The sequence below is a fragment of the Trachurus trachurus genome, assembly GCF_905171665.1.
Source record: "Trachurus trachurus genome assembly, chromosome: 1".
Lineage (NCBI taxonomy): Eukaryota > Metazoa > Chordata > Actinopteri > Carangiformes > Carangidae > Trachurus > Trachurus trachurus.
The window spans coordinates 28,544,908-28,567,954 of NC_139891.1; the positions used below are offsets into that span (position 1 = coordinate 28,544,908).

The 23,047-nt window shown below is 41.5% G+C and overlaps 1 protein-coding gene across 1 annotated transcript in view; it reads left to right on the forward strand.

Annotated features, from left to right (window-relative positions):
- mad1l1 (mitotic arrest deficient 1 like 1) overlaps positions 1-22,780 on the forward strand; it is a gene marked incomplete at its 5' end in the record, with an annotated part of 78,633 nt that extends 55,853 nt beyond the window's left edge. Inside the window, one exon of the mRNA XM_083974748.1 lies at positions 21,455-22,780. Within this exon, the coding sequence (XP_083830874.1) occupies positions 21,455-21,604 (150 nt within the window). The 3' untranslated portion in view covers positions 21,605-22,780. The remainder of the gene's footprint in view (positions 1-21,454) is intronic.
- Between the last annotated feature and the right edge of the window lie 267 nt (positions 22,781-23,047).

Genomic DNA, 23,047 nt, shown 5'->3' on the forward strand with positions numbered 1-23,047 from the left:
TTTATTCCAGAAGTTTAGAGGGGAAGGAGGGGCTCGTGTTTTATAATATTAACATTTGCCCATTTAAAAATCAAGATAACACAAAGGCCAAAAAGCCAGTCTGACATTACTGTACAACCACAGAGCAGTTTTTTTTCGGTGCACAGAGATTAGAGTAACACAAGTTAAGTTTTCTTTTCTTTTCATTTCCTATGGGGTATTTTAGCTTCATAATACAATAACTTCGTGAGACGTCGTAGCTCAACACAGACTTGAGAACTGACCTGTGATGTTTGCATTACAAAAAACAAGAGGGAACGGTGTAAACAAACAGGTCCAACAAGTTGTGTATCTCTGAAGTAATCAGTCTCTGCTGGGCTCACACACCTCTGCTATTGATTAGCTCATTAACAAATAAACAAGTGCACGTGCAGAGCTGCACTTCTCCACACCAGTGGCTCAAAACTTCTGATGTTCTCAATCGACTGCACTTTTTTTCTCTTTTTTTATTTAATCTATCCCTTCCTCTCTTGCTCTCGCTCACTCTTCCTTCACTTTCTCGACACTGCTCCCCCCCCCCCCCCCCCCCCCCCCCCCATCTTCCCTTCCTAATGAAGAAGATGGAAGATAGGATCTCAGGGCCAGCTCATTAAAACACACTCCCAATTAACTGTCAACCCTCTCACCAGAGAGCGATGGAGGGAAAGGAAGGAATGAACGGAGGAGTGGTAGAGTTTTAAAGAAGCAATGAAGTGGTGCCTTTTGAAAAACCAAAATAATGTGTGTCTGAGTGTGTGTGTGTGTGTGTGTGTGGGAGAGAGAGAGAGTGGGAGAAGGAAAAGGACAGTTAATAAAGTACAGTTTATGAAGACTGTCGAGTTTTAATGACCTGTCTCTGTTTTATCAGCCACTTGGGGATGATTAACGCCACACAAATGTGTGTTTGCCTCCGAATGTGTGTGTAAGACGGATTGTAAGCCATCAATGGTCCAACGCTTCAGTCATTTGTCTGTTATAGCTTAATTTTGAAATAACTTTGGAGCAACGGCTCGGGTGTCAGAGTTGCCCGTGGCTACTGGGCCAATAAGCCTGGAGCCATGGGAGCAGTTAGCAGCCGGTGCAGTGGAGCCCAGCAGCGCCGGTGGACACAGAGGTTTCGATAAGCCCTGTTATCTGCACCTCTCTCTTTTTTTTCCTCCCGACCTATCAGATTTAATGTCACCACCAGTGTTAAGAGTGTTGTTTGTAGCAAACAGTGCGACAGCTACTTAGAATGATAAGGACTGATAAAGGTGTTGTATTTTCTTTTTTTAACCATTTTATAATTGATTTTTGAGTAAAGTGGAATGAGAGTCCTCGCTTTATCCTGAATGGCTGTTACAAAAAAACACTCATTGCCCGCCACATGGCTATTGACAGCACTCAGTGGGGTGTAAAAATATCAATAGAGCTGATTTTAAAAACGAGGACAGATAGAGAACCATCCTGTGTATAATCAGCGACTCTCAAAACACTTCATTGACAAAACACCAGTGCTTCCTGCAGAGCACATGTATCTGAACAGCAGCAACAGGTGCATAAAGCGTGTGCCACGTCCTCGTAAGGACACTGAAGACGCCTTTTCAATTTTGTGAGTGCGGCTGCTCCGAGCACTTAAGAGCTGAAAATGTCTGAACCTTTTGAAATGCGCTGCTGTGAGCCAATCAGAACAGCAGCGCATGGACGGAGATGATGATACTCACATCCTCCTTTATCTACGACTGTCAGACTGAGTGGGAACCAGCTCGTCCATACAAAGTATTTTATTATGGCAGTAGATTCTTTCTCTGTCTTTGTGTTTGCAGCTTCTATCCAGTCGATCATAAACATCATAAAGCGATGAATAGACAAAAAAACAGACCAAACAAACTCCTCCTTTATTTTAAGTTACCAAAGCGATGAGTCTCCATCTGACTTGGGGCCAGAAATAGGAGCCGCAGAGATTCTGATAACACTTTATGATGCTTTAAGCATTAGTTAAGCATCATTAAATACATAAACACTCTCATTCATTCAACTGATTAAGTAAACTCTAAGCAAAGCCCTTAATAAACATCTACTAACACGCTCAATAACTATTACTACACATCTAAATCATTGTGTGCATAAGTGCAGCATAAATGTACATCTAATTGGTTAATTAATGATTCACTTAAACTTTATAAATGATCTTATGAACCACTGACATCTCCTAAATAACGTATTCTGATCAAAGTAATTCTTCTAAATACTGAATCCATCATTTGTAGTATGGAATTATAATTATTAATTAATCACATTGTAGATAAGCTTATATATGGAGAGTTAAACTTTTACAGCTGAGTTTATAAATTGCATACTGATTAGCATGGACATAGGAGGAATTATGTATTTGATAAATGCTGAATTAATGCTTATTAGTGTGTAGATATGATATAGTGTTCAGTGCAGAGGTTTTCTCCTCGGAGATGGTGCATATAAAAAGCAGAGTGCTTTGGAGAAAAAGAAAAAAAGCAGGGAGCAGCTCTCTCTCTCCACTCGTCTACATGCTGCTGCTCTATACGTCTGTCCTCATTGAACCATTGGAAAAAGAAAAAAAAAGAAAGGTGGTGGACAGCCGGCTTGTAATGGCGAACATCTCCCTGTTGTTGCTCGGGGCTGAAATCGATGTCAGACAAAGCGAAGGGGTGATGCCAGTCTGTCATGCAGTGGCGGTGCTGAGATGTTGTCAAGATTTTGTAAAGAAACCAACCCCCCCGGCTCCCCATCTCCAACTCCCATCATGCCGTATTCATGAATACTGTTCAATCTGTAATAAAGGGAGGACGATTTGTGGATGATTGCTGAAGTACTGTAACTCACCTATTTTTAGCTGAACCTGATCAAACACATCAGTTCTTAGATTCCTCTCATTCATTGTTTTTTTCCTTTTTTTTGTCACTTGTTTGTTTTGTGTTAGCGCACAACATGCATGTGCAGAAGACAGTGGAGATGAACAAAATGAAAAAGGATGGATGAGGGGGTGTTTGAAATATTTGGGGAAAAGGAAACAAGGCTTACTGGGACTGGGACCGAATTTCACTTTGCTCTCTGACTGAAACAAAACACTCGCTGATGTATCGCTGATAGCTATGAAGATAAACATGAGCAAAGCAATAATAAACAATAAACACAAAGGCAGATGGGAATACGGGAGTGAATAAATTAACTGCGTTTCGGTGGATGTAACTCGATGTACTTAAACCTTCAGAGAGAAATCTTGAAGTTAAAATCCCAGAGAGAGAGAAGAGACTGTTGACTCTGATTCCTCCTGACGGTTTCCTGTCCTGCTCGCCCTCAGGCTGGATGTGTGTGTGTGTGTGTGTGCGCACTTGTCGGCATCACTGGCTCCTCCGGTCGATGTTGGGAACATATGTCTGCTGTCTCCATGGTAACATGATACATCACAACCGCACACGCCAAGTCCACCTGAGGTCATGAATATTCCTGAGCAGGAGCAGGCCACTCCGGTCCTGTCACCGACTCGCAGCGGCTCACACGTTACTGTTGTCATCATAACTTTGTGTTTCACTCAGCTCGGTCAGGCCCAGGGTTTTTTTGTTGTTTGGTACTTGGGATTTGTAGAAAGACAAAAAAAAAAGGTCAAATATTTACGTAGATTTAGATTGACAGATATTTGTAGGCAGATTATTTAATATATTTTATTCAATTCAATAAAACATCATTTATCCCCAAGGGGCAATTAAAAAACACACACTGGCAGTTATTCACCTGGACATCAGAGTATAAGTAAATAAATAAATAGATAAAAACAGTGCAAAAGACAGGCAGGGTTGGGTATTTTTGAGGGCGGGGGGTTGACTGAATATTCACAAAGTCCAGAATTAGTTTTGATTCTTGATGGTGCAGTTAATACCAAAGTTGTGTAATTGTCCTCGGAAATTATCCTGGTAACTTAAAGAGAAACTATGTAAGATTATTTACCTTAATTAAATAGCTACAGAGTAATTGTGATGGTTAAATGACTTGTTACGGGGAGAATGGAGGATCTCTGCCTTCCACCATAGCAACCAACCTTGCAGGATCTGCGCCTCCGACCCCGTGTCCCAGATCTCGTCTCGTGAGAAACGTGGACTGCTTTACAGCACTACTATACAAACACCCCCGGGAATCCGTGATCTCACATCGATAGACATCGCTCCATGGATTTCCTTCTTGCCGGCTTCATTGAAAACAGATGCACATGGCCTGAGGGGGAGGGAGGAGGGTTAGCAGTACGTTTTTACGACAGTGAAAAAATGCACTCCCAAACTTTAAGGGGAGCGACCAAAACAGCGAAATGACAACCATCTTGTATAGTTCCCCTTTAGATAAGGGGGAGTGGTGTCGGACAACGCTGTAGGGGGAGCTCCGTAGAGGAAAAAAGCATCATGACTTGCATAGTTCTCCTTTAATACCGGGTACATATGCTACGCTGGCGTCAGTCCTGGCTGGGTTATGATTTTCGGGTGGTCTACATGTCTGTGTCCTCCTTGAAAAAGTTATGTTTTGATGGGAATTTCTATAAATTTGTCTCCAATGTGAACTGATTTTGGTTAAGGTCAAGGTTACTGCGACCTCACGCTCTTGTGAATGTGATATGTCATGCACACCCTGAGGCCGTTACATTACATTTGGCACAAACGTTCACTTGGACTTCAGCTTGAACTCATCAGAATTTGGCGGTCAAAGGCCAAGGGTCGCTATGACCTCACAAATTTATACAGTAATTTGGACACAATTGAACTCAAATGTCATTTTGTGACATTTTATATCCATAAGGTCAAAGGTGAACTTCACTGTGACACCATTGCGTTCTGTGAAAACACTTCTGGCCATTATTCAACATTCATGTGACCATAGTTCCTGCAACTTGTCTGTTTGGCAAAGGCATATAAACATTTTAGTTACCTTCAATCAAATACAGTGTGAAGTGCATATTATGGGCTCAATTGTAAAACATTTTAGAGTAGAGTGAACGTTAATAATCCCAAAAGGAAATTCCAATGTCAAAATTTTCCATTTTAAATCTGTGGACCCATTTGTTTTCATTGCCAAATGCAAAACAACTAAAACATGACATGTATTTTTTCAGCCAAACAAGGATTAAAAAAAAAAAGGACCTGCACCTCTTCCAAGGTCTTTGTCATTTTGCTGTTTTAGATGCTTGAAGAAAGGGCAGCACGTCCATGTGGATGATCACTTTGAGCACAGACAGGAGGATCAACTGAAAAGCCTGCTCACTCATTCATCTGAACTGTTTGTATTCACAAGGTATCAGCCTGACTGCAGGCGGCCTCCTAGCCGGTGTTAGCTGGTGTTAGCCACCCAGTGGGGACCGGCTGACTAAAGAAGGAGCCACATACACCGTTGACTCAACTTCTGCGGCTTCACGTCGTGTAATCAGAGATAATATCTTTTCAACTAACACAAACAGTCAAATCAGTGCGCTGACTCTTTTTTAGAGTCTGTTCCTCTTAGATCGAGTCAGTAACCATGCCGAGTCACAACAGTCTCACAAACTGTGGCAGGTCCTTATAAAATATAAATATTTGATGAGACTGCCTTTACTTAAGGTGGCTCATATAGCCAGCTGCCATATACTGTATACTTTAAACTCCAAATAACCTTTTTTTTATTCACTTGATAATAACTGAAGTTCTTCAAAATAGAACAAAGTAACTGCAACAACAACAATAACAACATGCACATTCAACACAAATATTCAGGGATATTAATAATTGATATAGGACCATTCAAATAAAATAGGGATAAAAGCGATCTGAAGTTCATTTATTTACTGACTAGAGGCATTTATTTTGAAGTTCTCTTTTCATTTCCCGCCAGACGGTCAGATAAGAGAAATGCTACGAGTGCACTTCAGTATCATATTAGCTGGAGTGTTTCATGCCGTTAATATCCCCAGTGCTGCTGTTGTACAGACTGTAAAAGGTCATCTCCTTTATGAGGCTTTGTGTTTGACTTGTAAATATCCACTTTATCTTGTCATCACCAAAGAAAACAACACTTTGACTGGTTTTGTTGTGGAAATTTTGGTCCAGAGTTGTTTGTCTGTTTGCTGCACAGGTGGGTTACATAAATCCATCAATTACTCTTTAATAAAAATATTTTTTAAAAGTTGTAATTGCATTGTTAAAGAGTAATGATTTAAATAGTTTACTCTAAAATTAATTAATTCTGGCTCACACAGGATATAAGATCAGATAAACTGATGCAGTCGCCTTGTGTTGATTCTGAAAATCACTCCAGGATGTTTTTGTTTTTTTTAAACCATTCAGTTGTCAAAACATTTAATTAAATATAAGCTTGATTAGTCTCCTATAGGAGCAAGTTTATCCCACATTTAACAAGCTGTAAACAATAATTTATCTGTGATCTTCACCTTCGTTAGCCATAATGAAAACTGTCCCCATAACAGTTGTCGCATATTAGATTAAATTCTGGGCACTGGCCATACTACAAAATGGTACAATTGGCTGTTGTCTAATTAGTGTGATCCCTCCAATGCAATCTTATTAACACATTATTAATAATGTAAAGATATAATTAAAATCGTGGCTCTTGCTATTTGTAAATTGCACTCCTTTGAAATTGTGCTCTCACTATAAACATGATTAACTTTCAGTCTAACCTGCATCATTGTTCATTGTGATGTTAATGCTTCATTCACGTTCACGTAGACTATAAATAAACCAGGAAGCAAAAGTAGAGGAGAAGCCTCAACATGTCCAACCCAACAACTCAAAGCTCCTTTCAGCTAAATGTTAATACGGCTCCCGAGAGGTAAAGTGTCACATCCACAAAATGAATGAAGAAATGGCCAAACCAGGTCTGAACAGTTCTTCACAGTGTGTGTATGTGAGGTAGAAACAGGCCTGCCTGAGTCTAGTGATACAAATATTTGGCCAAACCTACATTTATAACAGTAAATGTGTCTGGGAGCGAACTGTGCATCGCTGCCAATTCAGATTTAATTTGGGAAAAAAACTCACCTGTGGTTCAGCTCTTTTAAATTCCAACAGCTCCAACATCTTGTTTACCGGCCCAGTTTGTTTTGCTCCGAGTCCCATCTGAAATGCATCCTGCATATAAACTCCCTCTCACTTGGAATAATATGTTGAGCACCGTTTTCTGTAAGAGTCCAGGACTCAGTGGTCAACACACACTCGGATCCTTGACACTTAAAGACCCCATTAAGTGATAAATGTATTTTTCCAGTTGTATCCACATGTTAATTGTTCATTTATCTGTTAATATTTGGCTAATTCATATCAAAAAGATCAAAAAACAACTCTGTCCTCTAACGTTCTGTTATTATCTCATAGCGTGGTGAATGTGCAGGTCACAACTTGTCCACCAGAGCGTTTTGGAGTTGTTGGATTGTGTATTTGATGAGGGAAACTAAGAAATCCCATGAGCCTCCGTAGCGTAGCTCTGAGCAGCTTGTGGCTCTGCTCCGCTGTTCTAAAAATAGCTTGCACTGAAAATTAAAGGTAACAAACCTACTCCTAAAATAGGGATTATGGCAATGGGCCAATTTGCCAAAATGTTGAACTATCCCTTTAACTGCTATGTTGGCTAACATTCATCAGAATCAAAACGTCTCGCTGTTAAAATGTAGTTTCCATTTGCTATGATTATGTCATGTCAAGCTTTCCGCAGTGAGTCATTACGTTTGCTTTTGTGGACACATTTTGAGACTAGGACGAAAAACATTTGTTTGTAGAGAAGGATGTTGTTGTTGCTGCTGCTACTACGGCGGCGGCGGCGGCGGCAGCAGCAATATAGAGATGTTCAGATACGAGCGGACTTTTTTTTCGACTTGAGCAAGTGTAAATATGGGGATAACCATATGTTCACCTCCGAAATGACAGCTGTACTTTTAGGGCTTTTACCTGGGCTTTCAGGCGAGGGATCCTCCAGGCAGGGACTGCTTTCACTGACTGATACAGCGGTGGGAGAAAACAAAACAGCAGCGAAAGCTGTATGTGGTTCACAATCGCCCAAAAACTTGCAGTTTGACAACGTTTCATGACCAGTGAGATGACGTAAGTCTTCGTGGGTTGATAGACGGTAAAATTACCGGTCCTTACTGCTGCTCTGTACATTGTCCAGTCGTGTCGTTGAACAGATGTTTTATCCTCCTGCGCGAGTCACACGTCACTGAAAACTATGAATGATCTTTGTGACTTCTTCTCTCTATTATCTCAGAACAGTTTATCCAGAAATTTGCTGATATTTCCTTTGAAATCGATACCAAATACTGCCAGGAGCATGGCTGGGAGTGAAAGCTTGCCCGCCGTAGCAACAGTAACCAAGGGGGCGGGGCTTACGCGAAGGGTCAATTAATGCTGGTGAAACAGGCCGTGTCAGATCTGGGCTTCAGCATCTGTGGGTCAGACCCTTAATTTGAGAACTCTGTAGTGGGCTTGCAAAGAAAGGAGCAGCACCTTCATGGGGAGTGTGGGTTCTGACATGGCCCTTTGCCAGTGGAAAAGCAAACTGGTTCTTTGGAGGTACGTGAGTTGAAGCAGCTTAGCACAGTACTGTATGTTTGAGCCTATAGGGCTAAAGGTAGCAGTTATAGTAGCGATGGAGAGATGCAGGTTCATCCCCATGATGAAGCTGATGCTCCACAGAAACTATTTTAATTGGGTGCAAAATCATTAATGCCCTGGAGTGCAGGATGAGTCATCAAATGTCTCAAATCCTTTCACAGGAAGAGACAATACATCAAATTGGTTGTAAAAAAAAAAAAAAAAGTCAGATAGTAACTTTCTGACATTAATCTGATAAATATCAACAGATAAATGAACAATTAACATGTGGATACAGGATTGAAGCTGGGAAAAAACTGTACATTTCCGTTTAATGATCATTTAATCACACACATCAAAGGTGACGGATCAGAACTGCATATTTGGAGATATCTTCTCCGACACAAGCCATTTGATTTCGTTAAGCCACCATCACTGTTACTAGACCCATTCAATTACAAATCCACAAATACTGAGTTTCCTCCAGTTTTCCTCCAGAAACTGCCCAGGAAACGCTGCGAACAACAAACACATCTCAAGTTTGTAGGTGTTTTTCCTTCTGACAGCTGTAACTAATTCAATGTTTTATGTATTTATGCCAGTGAGAATCAGGCTGATCACAGCCGTTCAGTGAAGGTATCTATTAGTGCCGCTGACAAAATGGTCCTCTGTCAGCTATATGTAGTCATTAGGCATTTATTACTTAGAGACATGAGCAACGCTTTAAAAAACAGTAAACAAAAAGGTGATTAGAATATAAATATGGATAGAATAGCTGCTGATTTAATTATTTTTTCTAGACACTCTCCCTTCTCTCCCTCTCTCTGCTCACTGACATCCTCCTCCCGACTGCAGAAAAATGCCAAAATCTGCATTTAAATTGAAAGCTATTCATCTGCATATTTCTGATTATTCAATTAATTTGCCTGTGCTTTTTTTTTTTTTTTTGGCCCCCACCAATCAGGAGCTATGCCATCCAGTGGAATTGTTTATTGTTTATTGTTTATTGTTTGTTTTTGATGATGAATGGCGATGTGTGTGAGTGCGAATACTGAATATGCGCATGGTTTGGCAGGAGCAAGAGGTGGGCAAAGGTGCAACCTGAAAAGAGGCAAAGGTGTAAATGAGAATTTAATAGGTTTTTTCTTTTTCTTTTTTTTTTTATTTCAATGCGCCTCTGTCTCTTTGCTGGACACAGAACTGTGCAGCACAGGAAGGAGCGAGCAAGACAGAGGATGAGACAGAGAAGAAAAGGCTCCTCATTAGCGGTAGAGAACGGAGACAGAGGTCAACTGATCTGTGAACTGAGAGTCGCCACCTCAATATAGAGCCATCTGTCACGTCCACACATGCAGTCTGAGGCCTCTGTCTGAGCAGTAGAGTCATAGAGACCTGTGCGAAGCAGCATGACACGTCTGTAAAGGACAGTGAGGGTGGTTTTTTTTTAAAAGCGTCTCACTTACGAGTCTTGGAAGACTGAGGAGTGAGAAGAAACTGAAAACATTTGTCAGAAACTGTGTTCAGATCAGTGTTTATGTGTGTAGGATTGACTCGAGCGCACGTGTTCGTCCTAATGATGGAACATGTCACCACAGTGTGGCTCAATGATGCATCTTTAATAGCTGACAGTGGAGCTGACAGTGGAGCTCTGTGGCACAAGGCAATGAGCTGTTGCAAGCTTTCGCAGCACAGGAAACACTTTTCATCAGGATCAGCTCATTGTTGGTTTTGGTCTTTTCATGGGATTCATTGACCAGAGATGAATAGGGATGTGTATTGGCAAGAATCTGGTGATATAATACACATCATGATACAGTGGCGACTAGGGATGCACATTTTGTTTTGTTTTTTCTGACCGATAACCGACGCATGTTAACCGATTATTAAAGGGATAGTTCAACATTTTGGCCCATTGCCATAATCCCTATAGTCTTAGCAGTAGCTTCGTTACCTTTAATTGTCGGTGCAAGCTATTTTTAGAACGGCGGAGCAGAGCCGCAAGCTGCTCAGAGCTACGCTACGGAGGCTCATCAGATTTCTTGGTTTCACTCATCAAACTCATCAAATACACAATCCAACAACTCCAAAACGCTCTGGTGGAAAAGTTGTGACCTGCACATTCACCACGCTATGAGATAATAACCCAACGTTACCAGACAGGAACGTGCATCAGCGGTTTTGCATGAATTCACCTTGAAAACAACTTGTTCCGTTAGTATCTCATAGCGTGGTGAGTTTGATTAGGGAAAACCAAGAAATCCCATTAGCCTCCGTAGCGTAGCTCTGAGCAGCTCGCGGCTCTGCTCCACCGTTCTAAAAATAGCTTGCACCGACAATTAACTGTAACAAACCTACTCCTAAAACTATAGGGATTATGGCAATGGGCCAATTTGCCAAAATGTTGAACTATCCCTTTAAATTATACAAGTTTTATATTTCTTTTCCGGACCATTTGAAAAATGCAGTCCTCACCACCAGCAGCCCCGTCTCCCTGAGCCGACCAGTATTGATGCTTTGCTGGACTGAAAAAAAACAAAAACACCAAATGGCAAATGTGGAGGCAGAACTCATTTGAAGGTCAGGGTTAAAGCAACACGTTGAAGAGTCGCCTCCTCTGTTTGCGTTGGCAGGAAGATGGAGGCCGCGCTCATTTGTTTCCACCTCCTAGTCTTTCATGTGTTTCGGTTCAGCGCGCACCTTTTACTCCTCCACCGACTCTGTCTGCATCAGGAGAGGAGCATGATTGTCATTCTGGCAGCACGCCGCTCCTCGGTTGGATGAGGTCACTATAAAGCCCCGCCCTGCATCTCAAGCCAGCAAGTATTGATTTCCTTTAATTGGATAGACAAATGAAAAGTGGGGATGAATGGTATAGCACTCCTTCTCTCCATTGTTGAGGTCGGTGCTTCTTAAATCTTGTGTGCTGGTTTATCTTGTTGGATTCTTTACCTTTTGATTTTGGAAACGTACGGCGGTTTTCTTCCATCTCTGTCAGTTTAAGTAGGTGTCACCCTGTCATTACCTGAACCACACCCAGCAGCTGCTGAATGAGGGAAGTCCTGTTGTTTCCAATTGTAAACAGAAGGTTGTTGTTTTTGATAAAGGTCAGATATTGTTTAAAACACTTTTTAGGGAAGAGTGAATATGCAAATAACCATTGATAAGGTCAGTATTTGAATAAAGCTGATTTCAAAAAAACCTCCCCTGACCTTTCATTAATGCTGTTTGATTTTTTTTTCTATGCACAGAACGTGAGAATAAATTTAACAAGTGTTGCAGCGTGCGGCCCACTGGGTTACTTTTGTTTTAAAATATTCCTCCCTTTCAAGCGTCAATAAAAGCTTTTCCCCCTGTTATGGCCCTTCCAGAGGACCTCTGCGTGTATAATACACAATGTTTCACTTTAATCACAAGCTGGTAATGGGTTACTAAATCAGAACTTAACCACTCCATCTGTACTTCAGAGCGGTACGATGTGTTTTACTGTACATGAACAGAATCACTTAATATTACAGCCCAAGTACTTCATTAGGGAGATTAGTCCATATGAGTGCAGCAACATTTACAGAAACAGCACCTGAATGAGCACACTCCGCCACTTTTTATTCAGGAGTCAAACCAAATCTGTGCTGTTATTTGTTCTTTCGCTGTCAGCTGCTTAGGCCTTTCTGACAATCAATTATTTTCAATATTTCATCAGTGCCTTCGTTGCAGAGCTTTTTAATACCTCAGGTTTGCCTGAAGTGCACCGGCACGATCAATTCTGACTTGAGAAAGATGATCCCAAGAGAAAATAAACATTACAAAACACAATCTTTTTTTTTTTTTTTTATTTTTACACAGGTTACACACTGGAACACGTTCACCTGTGATAAAAATATATCTGGTGTAACTGTATTTTCTTAGAGATTGTGATTATGTTGACAGTTTGTAGGAAAAACGTTCTTTTAATAATCTGTTGTTGTCGACTTTGACCTGAGGTGTAAAAACCAGCTGGATCCAGTGAAGCGGTAAATGACGTCATTACATGTGTTATCACACACACACACACAAACCTAAACTGTGGAAATTTCTATTCAGTGCAAAAAAGGTGCAGGTAGTTGATTATTCTTGTTCAAACTGTGTGTGTACATGCAGTGATCCTGACAATATCACATCAGGGCTTATTTCCCTCTCACTGGAAGCATCATTAAAGGGATAGTTGAGGTTATTTGCCGAACGGTTGCATGAGATAATCAGAGTCGGTGTGTTATCTAGAGTAGATTCAGATTAACGCACCGTCGGTTAGAAGAGGCAGCAGTGAACACGGTGAAAGAGAAACATGTTTTAGACACTGAAACAATCCAATAGATGGTTTACAGGTGAAGTCAGGTGAAACGTTCATGACGTGATTTTCCAATAGGAAAAAGCTACACATAGTACTATGCCTTACTGTAGTCTTGTGCAGTCTACAGTTGTACTAACTGTTCAGTTCTGACGGTAGTAAAGTAAAGGAAACTCCCTGAAAAACAGCAACAGACATGGATTAAAACCCTCTGTCTTAAAGAGGAACTTTGCAAGATTTGCACCTTAAAGGGATAGTAGCATTTTTTTTAAAAGTGGGGTTGTATGATCTACAAATAGCCCCTAAGTACTTTAATTGCAGTAGAAGACTCTCTGCACTCCTCCCGTTAACAACGCCAGCCCATAGCCCTGCCCAGAGATTTACAACATACAGTGTTGTGAACAGACCCAAAGAAACGGCCTATTTTCGCAGCCTAAAAGAGGTTTTACCTGAAAAAAATACACAGTTCCATTGTTCGCTATAATACAATCAGCAGTTGGTTCGGTCCAAATAAAAACTGTGTTTTTCCTGCACTTTGGGGGGCGGAAAAAAATTATATTATAGCGAACAATGGAACTGTGTTTTTTTTTTCAGGTAAAACCTCTTTTAGGCAGCGAAAATAGGCTGTTTCTTTAGGTCTGTTCACAACACTGTATGTTGTAAATCTCTGGGCAGGGCTATGGGCTGGCATTGCTAACAGGAGGAGTGCAGAGAGTCTTCTACTGCAATTAAAGTACTTAAGGGCTATTTGTAGATCATACAACCCCACTTTAAAAAAAATGCTACTATCCCTTTAATCAATCAGCTTCGGAGTAATTGTGATGGTTAAATGACTTGATACGGGTAGAATGGAGGCTCTCTGACTTCCACGTAGCATCTCTTAGCTGAAAACCAAACTTGCGAGATCAGCGCCTCCTACCCAGTGTCTCGTGAGAAAAATGAACTGCTTTACGGCGCCACAACACAAACACGCCTGGTAATCCGTGATCTCTTGTTACTGTTATCCAACTCTGTAGACATCATTCCACAGATTGCTTTGTTGAAAACAAATGCACATGGCCCGGGAGGGGAGGGAGGGAGGAGGGTTAGCAGTGAGTTTTTACGACATTGAAAATATGCAGTCCGAAAATGTAAGGGGAGCTCTGTAGTGGAAAAAAGCGACCAAAATAGCAACCAACTTGTGTAGTTCCTATTTAGATAAGGGGGAGTGGTGTCGGACAATGCTTGGTTACAGTAATTAAGTAAGTCATTTCCTCGGCTCGCTTTCTCTCCGGGATAGCGATGGAGTTTGACCAGCCGTCCATCTCAGGAGACCGGCTGCTCACCTCTGAGATGACCCGCTGGTTCACATCTCCGAAAACATCAGAGCAAATTTCAAAAAAGGCAATTTTGGATAAACTGACTGGGGATCTAAACGGTTACTTTCGGTTCATCCAGCGCGTTCGTTTCCTCGCTCTCTGTCGTTTCCAATCACTGTTCTGCCAGCTTTGCGCATCATGGGAATCCACTTGACCACAAACCACCTCTATCTGTTAAAATGTTCACTTCAACCCTGAACTCAGCATCAGACCTGAACTTTCCCTTCAGAGCTACATGAGTTTGAGTTTGCGTTACTGTCACATTCAAGTGCTTGACATTATAAGGGGGGAGAAATCACCTATAGAGAAAACTGTACATGATTTCAAAAGAGCCTTTGCAAACATTCAGATCTGCTATTTCCCTGGCAGCGCCTCTAGACCGAAGGAAATAGTACATTTTAAAGAAAAGAGTTATTGGCACACAAAGACCCAGAGAGGCGCTCGGTGCTGCTGAGTTTGGACGAAAACACCAGCAGTGTCCGAGAGGCCGAACCCAAACCTTTCACTGCTTGAGACGTTTTGCGACACAGCTGTCATCAGATAATTGCTCCGTTAATGCCGTCACCGGTCGTTCTTCTACCGCTGCACTCGTCTCTTTTCAATCCGAGGAAGACCGGCCTTGGTTCAAGTGTTTGTCACAACACTGTGATTTCCCCATTTCATCATTTCCCTGACTTTTTTTTTTTTTCTTCCCCACGTACGACTAAATCTGCTTCATAGCTGGTAGCAATCTCTCAAGGGAAAGGCAGCGCTCTCACCTCGACTGAAACGCCTAAGCGACTGTTGGACAGATTGCAGGGTGATTTGGTTAACAGGTATCAGTGGTTTGTGGAGGATGGATCCTGATATGTTCGCTGATCCCCTGACTTCTCCTCTGGTGTCGTAGAATTTTTAATTTGACCAGTTTACGACCATAAAGTGATGACAGACGACAGCCTCGGCTGTATTCTGTGTTTAGCGCTAATTAGCAGATGTTAGTGTCTCGGTCACAGTGATAGTGTCATGGCGTTGTCAATGTATGTTAGCTCGCAGCTCAAGGCTCCACTGCGCCTCACAGAGCCATTAGTATGATTGTAGACTCCTCTATAAATGAAATATATTGTCCGCCCTGCAGCTATAGTTTAATACACCAGCTCTGATGCACCAATATCATAAGAATTACTAATTAAACACTTATACATAATTTTAAAGAACTTCCTCCTAATTTGAATGTTAATTTACTAATTTACTAATATTAAAGATTTTGTAAAAGGTTTGAAGGGATAGTTCAACATTTAGTCAAATTGGCTCATTGCCATAATCCCTATAGTCATAGCAGTACGTTCATTACCTTTAATTGATGGTGCAAGCTATTTTTAGAACGGCGGAGCAGAGCCGTGAGCTGCTCAGAGCTACGCTACGGAGGCTCATGGGATTTATTGGTTTCCCTCATCAAACTCATCAAATACACAATCCAACAACCCCAAAAGTTGTGACCTGCACATTCACCACGCTATGAGATAATAACAGAACGTTACGAGACAGAGTTGTTTCAGAGGTAAATTTATGCAAAACCGCTGATGTGCGTTCAACATGCAGTCTCTGCATTTGCCTCGAAAACAACTCTGTCTGGTAACGTCCCGTTATTATCTCATAACGTGGTGATTGTGCAGGTCACAACTTGTCCACCAGAGCGTTTTGGAGTTGTTGGATTGTGTATTTGATGAGTTTGATGAAACCAAGAAATCCCATGAGCCTCCGTAGCGTAGCTCTGAGCAGCTCACAGCTCTGCTCCGCCGTTCTAAAGATCGGTGCAACAAACCTACTCCTGAGACTATAGGGATTATGACAATGGGCCAGTTTGCCAAAATGTTGAACTATCCCTTTAATCGAGTGTTGTGGAGCTCGGCTGGTCCAAATGAGAGTTTGAATTAATCTCCCGCCTTCATTGTGTCTCCATGTTCTGTCACACAGCCAGAGCACCGCTACTTCACTTTTTGTGTCCATAACCTTTTGTAATCTGTGTAAATTGGTGTGACCTTTGCTCAGCCACCTGTGTGTGTCTACAAGTCCGTTTGACCACTTGAAATGAGGGCGCGTGTGTGTGTGTGTGTGTGTGTGTGTGTGTGTGTGTGTGTGTGTGTGTGTGTGTGTGTGTGTGTGTGTGTGTGTGTGTGTGTGTGTGTGTGTGTGTGTGTGTGTGTGTGTGTGTGTGTGTGTGTGTGTGTGTGTGTGTGTGTGTGTGTGTGTGTGTGTGTGTGTGTTTTTCTTTTTAGCCAATGAGGCTGTTATCTTAGACTTTCATCAACTTGTCCACCCTGTGTCGCACACACACAGACACGTTTGCGCCCACTCCAGCACACACAGCGCCTGCTCTGACGACAAACTTTGACAGAAGGTGTTTCAGACACAGAGATCTCCATGGTAACTGGTCGCAGTGTTTTTTTCTTTTTTTTCCTTTGATGTGTGTGTTGCATGTTCCCACAGAGGCCCAGCAGCTTCTAGAGCCGTGTGCACACTCGTGTTTGTGTGTGTGTATGTGTGTGTGTGTGTGTGTGAAGAGAACAGCAGCCCGAGGATATGGCATATCTTTCAGACAGCTGCACAGGGGAAGGAAACACCAGGGAGCGGCAGAGAAACAAAGCCACGGAGCGAGGCAGTTAGATGGGAAGTTGTCACAAGAAAGATGGTGTGATTAGAACCTCTGGATTGCCTCTCCTCTCTTCCCTCTCTCCCCCTTCAGCGACCGGTGCAGGAAAGATGGATTTTGAAAGAAGTCGAGACCACAGGAGCAGAACCGATGTTTGTTGTGAGATGTTTCTAATATAAATGGTTTTTACTGACACCTGTCCGCAAGCTGAATGTGTCCCTGTTGGGCCATTTAAGTCGTGTACACAGATATCCACGGCTCCCACACGATCAATATGAGGCCGGGCAGCAGAGTGGTGTGTGTTGGTGTTGTTGTTGTCACACTGTCGCTGGTTGGTGTAACAATCTGCCAGGGTGTGGATTTTTTGCAATATCACTGTTACAATGATTCATAAACAGAGGAAAATCCACTTCCTACAACCCTGGGTTCCACTTCCTACGCAACTTTGAAAAGTATTGAAAAGTATGGAATTTGATTTTATACATTTCCAGGTCTGGAAATGTATGAATACTGAAACTATTGTATGGAAATATATTTATCTTAAAGCAGAAGTAAGCGATCTGGTCGTTTTGGCTAACTTCTTGTCAGCCGATGGAGTTAGCAGTCCCCGCCCTCGTCCCTACGTCACCACATTCACATGCATCCCTTGGCTGCACACACAGAGAGGACCGCCCCTTTATGCCGTTCTCTCTCCTCATTGGATAAAGGTTGTAGGATACAAGGAACGTTTTCTCCTCGGCTTACAGCAGAGCAGAGTGACTGACAGACCCGTGTTTCAGACCAAACACTCTATAGAAGTGATTGCCGTCGGAAGATATAACTATTTAAGACTTATATTAACACAATTATTCTGCTCACTTCTGCTTTAATACTTATCTGGGTTTGGTCTTATCTGAAGTTATTTGGGTTCATTATTTTGTATGTGCTATTGTACCTAGCTACATCCTGGAAATAATTTGGTGACATAATGGCATACAAATTCAGAATAATGAAAATCAATGAATAAAATAAAATAAAATGAATTGCATTTACATGATACAAATCTAATTACTCAATGTCACAAATTATTTGAATTTTTTTATCGAGAAGTCTGATAATTAGGGTCTGGATTTTTTTTTTTTTTTTTTTTTTGAAACTTTAAATGTGTAGGAACCCTGCTATAGCACCTGATGAGCTGAGTCACAGGCTGCAAACAGGAAACAGGTTTATTCTGCACACTGCTCACTGTTGCAATGATGCATGCCCAATGTTGTGCCACTCTCTCTATATACTATATACTGTATATACATAATATATACTGTATATATGACGTCACCAAGTCCCATGACAGTAAAAGCCTATGGGAGCGAGGCGGCTGCAGGTTTCTGAGCGGGGCTGCAGCCGTAGCAGAGACCAGGAACCACCTCTGTGATGACAGAACTTGGCCCCTAATTGGCTTAAAGCTTCACTCGAAGTCACGCATGACATGTGGTACATTTTTATTAAGAACTGAAGATGCGTTATCTCCTGTGGTTATCGCTCCCAGAGGGGATGCAATTTATTTGATCTCCTCCTTCTGGCAGCTCATATGGGAACCAGCACTATAGTTTCTTATTTCCAAGGCAAAAAGATGTAAAAGCTGTTCAGTTTCTGATTTTTCAGAAGGAAATTGTGTTATACTTATTTGACAGTCATATGTTTCAGTATAAACTGTAGGACGGTTGTGTCCAGGATCTGGCCTCAGTGCTGTGTGCAGCAGTGAGTTGTTCAGATTCACTTTCTTCATGTGCGTTAAATTGTAAAGAAAAATGTTGTTAGTGTTCAGTTCCTTCAGAGGATTAAATCCTTTATTTAATGTAATTCCCACTTTGGCTCATATTTATTAGATCACAGATGATGTGGCTCCACTCAGAGCTGGTTCATTAAATGATACTGAAGTAAGAGATGGATATAGAAAGTCACATTATTCTTACTCAAACTGAGGAGACTGATTAGGAGATGCTTTGAATTCTGGGACTTGACTCTTAATCACCTCCCTGCAGGGAAAAAAAAAAACTATTTGTTTTATCCTGAGAGATTTTTTTTTTCTTTAAACCACCTCACCATCTATTCATACATTAAAAACAGAGGATGCAACTTTCTCTTTTAACAATGATGTATGGCAACTTTTTGATAATGACCCAATTAAAGACAGAAATACACATTTAATCTGGGAAACAGCAGCTACAGTGGAGTGTCACGGTGGCCGAGGGCTTTAAGATGCTTAGCACATAACCGCAACAAATCCATCTGGAGACCTTTTGTTGCATATCATCCTCCTCTTCTCCCCCTTCCCCTCCCCCCAGCTCTTTACTGTAAACTATCAAAAGCAACAAAACACACAAAAAACAACAGTGTCACTGTCACCTGACTCAGACAAACTCACCCACCTCCTTAAGTTTTTTTTTTATATATATATTTATATCTTGATAGTGGTGACTTTGCCTGCATCAGAGTGAATGTGATGTTATCGTTCTCTGGGGGCGGGAATGAAATAAAAGGCTTCATCACAGATTTATTTTTCAGTCCAGAGTGCAGTGAAGTACTTGAAAAAGCCAACAAAACAAAAGATAAACAAAGACCCGTCGCATTGGAGACAAAAGGCTGTGACTGTAATCAGCTCATAGTTTAACACAGTGACAGTACAGTACGATTTGGCTCCATTTAAAGGGATACTTCACCCAAAATCGACAATTCACCAATTTTCTGCTCACTGTCATGCAAAGGAAGGGTTTGGAGAACTTTCAGAGTCATCAAAATGCTTTTGGAGTTCCAGGGGGGGTCCGGCTGGCAACGGATTTTCATATAATGGCGGCGGATAGAGTTCACTTTTGAATCGTCCAAAACACACACTATGAAACATCCAGATACCTCCATACTGCTCGTCCGTACTGACCCAAGTGTCCAGCCATTGGATGTATGATGTAAACACGGAAGAACATCTCGCAGCAAATCTCGTGCAGCCACTGGGAGCTACTGCTACAACAAGGATAAAAACAGAGATCAAATTAATTTTTTCTGAACAACATTTTCATGTGGCGGCTTCAGTACAGACGAGCAGTATGGAGGTATATGGATGTTTCATAGTGTGTGTTTTGGATGATTCAAAAGTGAGCACTATCCGCCGCCATTATATGAAACTCTGTTGCCAGCCGGACCCCCCCGGAACTGATGATTATAGGTGAATTATCGATTTTGGGTGAAGTATCCCTTTAAGCAGAATAAATCAAATCCAAGTCAAGTGAAGAGTTGTATAGTCATTGTTAAAAAACAGCAACAAGATAATGTTGGAGCATCCCATACTGTTCATGCAACACATACAATTAATACAATTACATAAATAGAAATAAAGATAGAAAAATAACCCAAGAACCCAAGTGTTCAGTCGTTTCCAGATTCTACAGATAAGTCAGGTGAAATTGTTCAATAATCATTCAGCTCCGTCCGTCCACGTTCCTGTGCAGCTCATATTCACATTCCTGAGGGAAACAGAAAAACCCTCTGAAACAGCAAAGTCATTGTGCCTTTGTCTCTGGAGCTACCCCTCCACTCTGCGTTTAGCCTCGGTTTAGCATTGTGCAGTCAGCTAGCAAATGTCATTAGTTCAGTTACCCTCGCCTTCTCATCCATCGCAGATTTGTGGCGTTTCGCACAGAAACGAACAGCTGAGTTCACCTCGGCCTGTTGTGTGTCAGGGAGCACACTAATTGGTTTATCAAGTGGGATTTACTTTTTCAAATCTGCATCAGGAAATAAACTTAGTAGCGTACCAACACCTGGATTTTTTTTTTCTCAGTTTCTTATCGCTAAAGTAGATTTTCAAAATAAAAGCGCAGAGCAGAATCAGATTTAATCATATTTCATGAAATATAATTTAGCAGCTAATCACACTGTGGGTGAACATTTACTGACCTTCGGTAATAAAGTGTTCATGTGGTAATAATGTAGTCGTGCACTATTGAGTCATTTCCATTCATTCTTTCTTATATTCTCCTCTTTCTTCCTTTATTTTTTATCCCCAAGATCCTTCTCATGGTACTTGTCAAATAGAGATCTGTGTGTTTCCTCCTCACATGGACACACGATGTCTCTCAGACGTCTCAATATCTTCCCAGCGTGTCATGGGACTCTGCTCCACCGCTACCTTCCTCCCTCCCTGCAATGCTTTAATTACTTTATCCCTCGTTTCCCTCATCCCTTTCTCCTTCACTCCATCGCCCCAAGCTGCTCCTCATTCCTTTTAATTAATCCACACAGATTTAGACACCTTCACCCTGCTGTGAATGCACACACACACACACGCACACACACACACACACACACACACACACACACACACACACACACACACGTACACACTTGACAATCCCCAGTAGACAATAACAACTTTATGTGATCTTGCCTCACTTTGAAAGTTTCTCTCTGGAGATGGATGTAGTGGAAAACCCAGGTCTTTTTGTTTGATATTGTGTATTCTTATTTGATGACTGTGTGTTTATGTTTGTGTTTGTATCTGTGTGTGTTTGTGTAGGGTTCCAATGGAAGCATGCAGCTGATGGAGACCGAGTTCTCCAAAACCCTCGGAGAGATGGTGGCGCTGCATCTGCATCACCAGAAGAGCATCCCAGCGTTCCTCTCTGCCGTGACCCTCGACCTCTTCAGCAGACAAACCACCGTCTGAAGACAACTTGGCAGCTTTTTAAAAAAAACCTAAATCCAGGATTAGTTTTGAATTTAATTGCGTGTAACTGATTTTTTTTCTTCTTCTCCTTCTTTTTCTGTCTCATAAGATATTTACAAAGTGTTGACAATTTCCCACGATTCCTCAGCAGCTCTGACATGTATGAACGGTGCCGCCGGTGCTGGAGGAGGATGAGCACTTGGTTTGATGAAGTACTTCCATCTTGCTTTCAAAAGGCTCAGAAAACCTATTTGTACGCTGAATATTTCATCAGTGAGTCCTTCAGACATGTTTTTTTTTTTTTTCCCTTAACAGGGACATGGTTGTCATGAAAATGACACACAGAAGCCACTGATATTTGAATGTGGAGCATGTGTTTTTTGTTTTTTTTTCTCCTAGTGGGAGTTTGACAAACACTATCCCACTGAGTTAATACAAACAGTGTGGAGCAGAAGAAACCGTTTGTGTGGTTCTGTGGAGCTGCAGTAAATGTGCTGTGTGTGTTTGGTCTTTGCCAAGGCTGAGGCTTTGTTGACTTTTTTCATTCTGCCTTTTTGTGTCCTCTCTCTGGGGGCCGCGTACAAAAGGTTGTGGCTACAACTAGTCTGAGTCAATCCAGAGACTGTGCTGGAGAAATCCATTTGAATACAGGATCAGTGGCTTCTGGTATTATTACTATTATTTCTTTTTTTCTTTTGTTCCCTTTTCTTATCCGTGTCCTTGGATATATCAAAAATGTGGAGCGAGTTTCTATCAGTGTCTGATTTTAGTTATGCTACAGGTATTGTTTCTCTCCTGCTTCATCTCAGACAAAAAAGTGAAACATTTCACAGAAAAATACAGACTTGACTTGTGTCAAAATTCACATTTACTGCTTCAAAATTGGAAGAGAAAAAGAAATCAATATAATTTCCCAGTAAGAGCAACAGGCTGTGCTGCGTCTTTTTCTTGTCTACTGCTGTCTGGTGTCTCATTGCTCCCTTAAATGACAAAATGAAGAGAACTGAACAAATAATTATGACGACAGTGGACTTATTTTGAATATCATAGATACAAATCATATGTTTTTCCTTTGAAAAATTGCAGCTGCTTTGCAAGAAATTACCACAACATCGATAAATATCTGAGTCACCTGTTACCTTGTCACTCATCTGAGGCAGTGGCGGTTATGTGAATAAAAGAAAAACACATTCATTTTACAGTCTAAGTGTTAGTTTTTTAATCCTGTGTGTGGGTTGGTCTGAATAAATTCCTCTAAAATTACCATTTGGTACTTTCTCTCTCTTTTTTTTTCAAGGTTATCTGTTTTGGCATTTTGTTTTTATTATACAGCAAATGATGGAGAGGAGGGGAGAGCGCCAGGAAAAACCAGGGCAGACAGAGAGAGCGAGAGGGTGTGCGGGGGTGTGACCTCCAGCTGGGTATCGAACCGTGGACGCTGTG